Below are 8240 nucleotides of genomic sequence, written 5' to 3' on the forward strand. Positions count from 1 at the left end.
TCACTGAATGACATTTTTCTGTTTGTGTACACTAAAGTGAAGTACAGGGTTGGGCACTCCATTTCAGAATAATCAAGGCTTCAGCTACCTAGAGCAATTGAACATCAGCTGCTGCTTGATCTATGTCTTGTCTACGAAGCAAAGTGCTTAAAATCTTATTCTAAAGAACGGAAGTGCACATGTAGTCCATATATCTTAGTTGATTTTAACTTATGCACTATTAAAATATTTCCTTGACATATTTCCTTTACATGGAACATTAAAGCATATCACACCACATTTATCCAATACGTAATCATCTTCTATTAATACAAAAATGAAACAGAGTATCACAGAACTTTTACAAAGTGCACAATCAAGAGGTGTTGCAAATACGCACTTTTTGGAGCTGTTAAAATCGGTGTATAGTAGAGACGAGTAGGCACCTCTATTAATTTTTGGGTTTTTTTTAATAAATAGGGAAATTTGATAACAAATTTGGGTCCTATGGCACCCAAAGCCTGATACCTGTAACTAAACAGAACCTACTGGCACCCAGATGTACAACCAGACAATTTTGCTAAGGCAAGCACGAGTATGTCTATTATTAATTTTACACTTCTGCCAAACTTTGCGTGAAAGAGGGGTACATGTGCGCTTACAGCTTTGCTTCCCCCTTGAAGATGACAATGAGATCCACTTCCTCCACATGCTCTTTAAACTTTGGAAAGGAGCCCTGACTCAGGGGCACTCGCCTTAATGAGATTTTGGATTTCTTTGAATTTTGGATGTTCTTTATCAGCTACCAGCTGCAGCAATATAGCTTCACTAGTAGTAACTATAATTCCAGTACGAGCAAGACGCTGAAAGAGAGAAGAGCAAAGAGAGAATAACATGAGATACTTGCAAATGTGAATGAGTATACATTTTGTAAAAAACGGACAGTATTTTTAAAAATACCTACTAACAAAAGTATTGCTAATTCCATTCCAGCATTTCGTAGCGATGCGTTTATAAATCTAGGATGGAGAATGACTGTTTATAGACTTTACTGAGCAAAAAGGCTGCACCGGATTATAAATAAGGCTTCCTACTTGGACTGGATTCTTTCCCCATGTCAGATTTAATACGCAGAAGACCCATCCCTTCTTATATTAACAACCCTTTCCCTTTGCATGGTCCCATCAATAGTTTTCTTCACTCTTATACAGATTGGAAAGGCCTGGGGAAAAAGAAAATAGCGAGGTCCAAGCTAAAGGCATCAAGCAAGAAACTTAATAGTAACAGTTTCTCTTTCAGAGCTTGTTATGTACTAGTACTTTGGCTCTTGGGCTGCACAGTATGTTAGTGCTAGTAATCTCAGGAGACAGAATGAAAAGCTGTTCCACAGACCTTATAAATCATACTGATACAACAGCAGCTCCTTTTAATCTATACGTTATTATAGTATACAGGCTATAGAATAAAGAGCATCACTGCATAGAAATCAAAACTGAAAGAGGTCTGCTGGATCTTGGAAGTGTGCAACTAAATAGAGCAATGTTTCATGTAGCCGAAGCCACAAGACTTAGTACAAAGTTTTCTGAACTTTTAAGACTGTGGTTGTCTACATAGAAAAGTTATCTTTAATTAAAGGCTGACCACCCCCTGCCTCCCCGTCAGCTTCCCAGCAATTGTGCAGATGCTTTGGCAGTAAAACACTTCATGGATCCAGCTTTCCCTCCATCATCCTCTACTCAGCTCCATGTTCCACCAAATCTAAGGGGGTCCTGAACGAGCCAAAGGAGGGCAAGAGGGAGAAAATACAGATACGTACACCTTCAGACAGGCTTCAATTGTAACTACTAGATGAAATAAAAGCTCCAAACTTTCTAGGGGAGATGACTATCATTGCTGTTTAGTTGTTCAATTACAAAGCAATTGATGGAGGAAAGTTATTAATTTTAAGGAATCAGTAAAGTATATGTAAGTACAGTGTATATAATGATACACTAACTAGGCTAGACTTACTCAAGTCAATGCTTCCCACTTGCAATAATGGTAGCAAGCCTTGAAATACTCTTAAGCTGAAACAAAGCTGATGGCTTCCCTAGCTCTCCTGCTCTGTGCAACACCGTATTTTTTTAAACCACATACACATACAAAAGAGAAAAATAAGAAAATCAGAATGAAATATTATGGCAATGTTTTTACAATGTACTTCTCCAGGAATACAAAGTTTTTGCTTTTAACAAGTATGGGTGACAGAAAAAAAACAGACTCTTAAAGAACCTTGCCTTCTCAGAAATGCTGACTGAAAAAAGTAACTGTCTTCTCTTCAGTAGCAAAACATACCATAACATATCGAAGAGGCTGTCACTGGCTTATATTCTACTTCTAGGACTAAGTATAATTTATACAGTTTTGAGATTAGTAAGAATGAAGAGACACATGTGCAAAGCATACTGGATATTTGCAAGGAAAGGAAAAGTTTTCTTAGCACACAGTCTTTCTGACAAAGGAAACCAGCAAGTGTGTTGCATCCTCACCAAGAACAAGTAGAACAGATGCATAACAGAAAAGAAATCCACCAGGAACAGACTAATCTGACTCAATCCAAGACAAAGCAGTGACACAAGGCATCTTCATCAGATATGGCAGAGACTAAGAACAGACACAATCTTGGCCAGTTGGGTTGAATTATTTCATCAATGGAAGTTTTGATTTTTTTTTTAATTGGAAATTTTTGCCTCCTACCATTCTGAAGTGCATAACAGAAGCAGATACAGTAACTCTTTAGGGTCATCCAGGCAAGCATGAACGCTTTGGCTATCACTTAATTCAAACTGCACTTCCCAGTGCACCTGTTCAGGTATGTGCATGCTCATCACCAGCACCATCAAAACACATGCTGTGTGAGGGTAAATGTGGAAAACTGAAGGGACAGGTGGGAACAGATGGGATTTATTTAAGGTTGTTGAGGAATATGGTTGTTACCACTGCAAGGTCATTCTTTATCTTCGTTGAAAGGTCACTGTGAACAGAAGAGGGCTGTGTTACTGAGAACAGGTAAATCATACACCACCTTCCCAGAAAGGTAAGGAGAAGGACCCAGGGAACCCAGATCTATGAACTTCACCTCAGTTCACCATGTATGGAGCAAGTTTGCACAACAGACAATATCAGACTCGAAAATTAAAAAAGCTTGCTTAGAACTGTCAGCTGTACAGTGTGACTAAAGCAGGACTACCCAATACTTTGGTATGTACTTCCCTAAGAAAGGCATCATCATGGTCAATCAGGATTACTGATGTGCCCAGTACATGTACCCCTTTCTCCTAGTCTCCGGCTCCCACGAGGGCCCACCTTTTGCCTGCTCTAGCCCAACTGCCCTCAGCAGCATTTTTAATAGAGGCTCTACAGCACAAAAAGGAGACAATGTTGGCATGCATAGCCACAGAGAAGAAGGAGTTACTGCCGTAATTTTGTCATGCTGTTCATCACAGGAAGCCAGCAAACATCTCCTGAATCCTATTTTGATGATGACTACCCAAGGGACCACAGCAAAACATTTTCTTCATGCTTGGTGAGGAAACATTGCAAAGACATACTAAAAAATTACCTAAAACTGACCAATTTGTCTGGATGACAGCTTTTGCAACCAAACATGCTCTTAAGATGACTGATTATCTTTTTGACTAGAAAGAAAAGCAAAGCTAGCTAGTCACTGCTTTAACCTCCATTACACTGAACCAACTTCTACACTTACAGACACAGTATAAGCGATAAAAAAGGTACAGAGAAACACACAATAAGGCAAAGAGATTTCAGGTTTTCTATATTTATTTTGTCTAGTACTGCTGCTGCACCACACTGACCAGGGAAGTCCGTGATTTCAGTCATTCCTGCACTCTGTGTGCGTCACCATGCTTTACGTGACAGATAACATTAAGCTTCCACTTAATCAAAGTCATGGGTTTCATCAAACAGTGTATGCGGGTGATTTCCCTTTAGCCTTTAATTCTCTTATTCATGAGAAACAGAATTAAAAGTCTTCTCCAAATCAATGGAAAAAGTACAAAATACTGTAGTTATTATTAGTCTCAACTTCTACGTAATTGTTAGACCCTAAGACAAGAATTGCAATATTTAATGTATATGACTTTGATTTCCAAAGGTAATGCCTGTAGGCAAGTTAGTGTACACTATCAAAAAATCTTCTGTATGAATTTGCTACCACATGCTGCTACATGCTTTTAAATAATCTTGTTACATTTATCTCCACTTTCTCAACATTTAATTAGACTAAGTTCCTAGAAAGGGCAGGGGTGGGGGAGTGCGGGTGTATGCGTCTTTACTATAATCACAGGGTCTTGAGATTAAGATTTAATTTGCACTGATAAAGAAGAGCAGAGGGGGGGACAGACATACAAGAAGGACCTTTGAACAGGATCACTTTCTATATTCTATTGCATTTCAAGGAATTTCAACAGCAGAATAAATACTATTTGGAACAACAAAACCAAAAGCTCTGTAGCACTTTTACTCTTCTGTAAAGGTAACACTCCATAAGAAAATATCCTAACAGGCTAACGGTTATACAGAGTAACTTAGAATGTACAGAACAATCACTTAAAACTCAAGTGTCCCAAACTGGGATTCACGTATTTAATCATAATATAGGAAGTAAAAATAAACGAGTGTTTCTCCATTCTGGAAGCTATTCTGAGAACCACAGCATGCATCTCTTCTCAAGTCTACACCTGTCTACCACTTACTGTTATCAGAAATGCCCGGTTAACTTAAAATAAGCAGGGAAACTAACATACACACACAAGGTGAAGAAAGCCTTGACTAAGAAACTTACCTCAAGAGCAAACATTCTGTCCATCATACTTCTTGATGAGGTGGCATCAGCTACGATATGAACTTCCAAACCTCTGCCAATTAATTCCAATGCTGTCTGCTGGATGCAGACATGAGTCTAGAGGGGAGCAAATTAAAAGGCAAAAACCCCACCAACAAAAAATTATTATAAAACGTGAATATCACAATGCAAAATTAGAGTACATTAATTATTTTTTTACCCAACATTACTAGGGAACTCAACACAGGTTTTAAATGCCAATCAAGCTTAAGACAAGAGCCTGTAGTTTACAAATATCTCATTTCAAATTTTATTATGAGATACTACCAAAGGCAACACAAGAATAATTTAATCTGCAGAGGATATCTGGGGTCTAAGCAATATAAATTGATCTTTTTTATTACAGAATAAAATTATATTCCTAATTTTATTGTCAGCCAACAGACATTACCATGAAACAGTATGAGAATGGCAAGGCACATACTTCTACTCCAAACAGGACAACACTGCGGACTCCAGGGATCTCTGCTAATGCTGCTTCAACTTCTGGCAACACCATTGAAAATTTTGTTTTGGGAAGCACAAGTTTAGCTCCTGTTAAATCTATTTCTTGCACAGTGCTGCCAAGACCTTTTGGATACTGTTCAGTTACAATAACTGGAATTCCTAAGAGCCGTGCACCTTGGAGCTGCAAGGGGACAAGGAGGAAAGCATACAAGAAATTATTAAAGAATGATAACAGCAAAGACATGTTATTACCTGAAACTGAATAACCAGTAAGCTGGTTGTGTATAAAATAATAATTTACATGTGTGATGAACAAGCAAGAAACATACCAGTCGTTGGCCCACACTGATGATATCACCAAAGTACTTGATTGCTGGCCGGAATCGCTCTTGCATATCACAACAGAAAAATACAGTGCTTGGGGGTGTAAGATTGCCCAAAGTAGTCATCTGGAAAAAAAAAAAAAAAAAGAGATTATGTTTTCCATGGCAGTGAAGACCCATTCAGAAAAGCAGTAGATGGAGAAAGAGTCTGCAATACCTCTGCCAGGTAACAGATTTATATTACTTGAAGTCAAAATAGGAAGAAGGTTTTTCAAGACTGATTTTGGTATGTTTCTGAATTGAAATTAATGTCTGCTACTGAGCACTGTAGTACAATCATCAATAGGTAATCAAGGTTTTACTAGGTGGGGTATACAAGTCAGTGTAAATGTACATAGAAAGTTCTGAACCCTGTAGAGGTGCAGAACACCATACTGACTAAAGTACTGTCAAAAAAAAAAAGTACCAACAGCAAAATTACATTCATCAAATTTATTTTTAAATCCACAACTCTTGGAACTGACATAAAATCAGGAAAAAATAAAGTCTAAAAAAGTCAGACTTCCACTTGCTTTCAGTCCTGTATGAATGCATATTTTCCATAGTTTCAATGTGCAGTTTGTTTTCTCTAGGACATCTTTTAGCAAAAGTCTCATGAAAATCCAAAGGCTAGAACAAAAGCAGAGAAGCTTGCCAGAGACACCAAGGTCAGTGAAGATGGAAGGGGAAAAGGTGCTCTAGGAGCCAGAGCACTGGATTCCCCTGCAGCCCGTGATGAAGGCCATGATGAGGTAGGCTGTCCCACTGCAGCCCATGGTGGAGCAGAGATCCACCTGCAGCCCATGGAGAATCCCATTCCAGATCAGGTGGATGCACCCAAAAGAGGCTATGATGCTGTGGGAAGGCCATGCTGGAGCAGGCTCCTGGCAGGAGCTGTGGACCCACAGAGAGAAGAGCCCACACTGGTCTTCTGGCAGGACCTGTGACCCCATGAAGGACTCACAATGGAGCAGTCTGTTCCTGAAGGACTGCACTCCATCGAAAGGACTTATGCTGGAGCAGTTTGTGACGAAGTGCCATGCTGGACCTTGTTTTCAGCAACAGGGAGGGGCTGGTAGGGAATACGATGCTCAAGGGTAGCCTTTGTTGCAGTGACATTGAAATAGCAGTTTGAGATCCTTAAGGAGGTGAGGAGTGTGTGCAGCAAGCTTGCTACCCAGGATTTCAAGAGAGCAGTCTTTGGCTTCTTCAGGGAACTGACTGGCAGAGTTCCATGGGATGAAGCCCTGGAGGGAAGATGGGCACAAGAAAGCTGGCTAGTATACAAGCATGTCTTCTTACCACCTCAGGAGCACTGCATCCCAATGAAGAGGAACACGGCAAAAATGCTATGAAGCCTGCATGGATGAACAAGAAGATTCTGGACAAACTAAGACACAAAAAGGAAGCCTACAGAGCGTGGAAGCAGGGACAGGGAGCCTGGGAGGATTACAGAGAAACTGTCTGAGAAGCCAGGGATCAGGTTAGGGAAGCTAAAGCCCTGACAGAATTAAACCTGGTCAGGGACATCAAGGCCAACAAAAGGGCTTCTATAGGTACACAGGGGATAAAAGAAAGATCAGGGAAAATGTGGGCCCTCTCTAGAAGGAAATGGGAGAGCTAGTTTCCCAGGATATGGAGAAGGCCTTGGTCCTGAATGATTTTTTATGCCTCAGTCTTCACTGGCAAGGGCACAAGCCATCCTGCGTCCCTCCACCCCCGCCCCCAGAAGGCAATGGTACCATGGCTTCATCAAAGGCAAATGATGCCTGACAAATCTGGTAGCCTTCTCTGATGGGGCTACAGTGTTGGTGGATAAGGGAAGAGCAACCAGTGTCATCTACCTAGACTTGTGCAGTGTTTGACACTGTCCTGCATGACATCCTTGTCTCTAAATTGGAGAGTCATGGCTTTGACAAGTGGACCACTTGGTGGGTAAGGATTTGGCTGGACAGTTGCACTCAAGACAACTGTGGTCAACGGCTCAATGTCTGAGTGGAGACCAGTGACAAGTGGCATTCCTCAGGGGTTGGTATTGGGACTAGCACTATTCAAGCAACACAGACAGTGGGATTGAGTGCACCCTCAGGAAATTTGCACGTGACACCAAGCTGTGTGGTGCAGTCAACACACTGGAGGGAAAGGATACCATCCAGAGGGACCTTGAGGCTGAGGTGGGCCTGTGTCAATCTCACCAGGCTGAACGAGGCCAAGTGCAAGGTCCTGCACATGGGTTGAGGCAATCACAAGCACAGGCTGGGCACTGGAGAATAGCTGGAGAGCAGCCCTGAGGAGGATTTGGAGGTACTAGCGGATTAAAAGCTGGACATGAACCAGCAGGGTGTGCCGGCAGCCAGAAAGCAAACTGTATCCAGAACTATTGCCAGCAGGGCAAGGGAGGTCATTCTCTCCCTCTACTCTGCTCTTGTGAGACACTCCTGTAGTTTTGTGTCCATCTCTGGGACCCTCCACATAGGAAGGACATTGACCTGTTGGAGCAAGTCCAAAGAAGGGCCACAAAGATGATCAGAGGGCTGGAGAACCTC

The 8240-nt window shown here is 41.2% G+C and overlaps 1 protein-coding gene across 1 annotated transcript; it reads right to left on the reverse strand.

Moving 5' to 3' along the window:
• Positions 1-454: 454 nt before the first annotated feature.
• ISOC1 (isochorismatase domain containing 1) lies at positions 455-5781 on the reverse strand. The gene is made up of 4 exons (XM_010149301.1): positions 5662-5781; positions 5310-5513; positions 4826-4942; positions 455-842 (listed from the first exon to the last, which is right to left on the reverse strand). Exons 1-4 carry the CDS (start codon positions 5779-5781, stop codon positions 696-698), a joined length of 588 nt encoding a protein of 195 aa, XP_010147603.1. The 3' UTR covers positions 455-695.
• Between the last annotated feature and the right edge of the window lie 2459 nt (positions 5782-8240).

This window comes from Eurypyga helias, unplaced genomic scaffold, assembly GCF_000690775.1.
Source record: "Eurypyga helias isolate BGI_N326 unplaced genomic scaffold, ASM69077v1 scaffold12403, whole genome shotgun sequence".
In the NCBI taxonomy this organism is placed as follows: Eukaryota; Metazoa; Chordata; class Aves; order Eurypygiformes; family Eurypygidae; genus Eurypyga; species Eurypyga helias.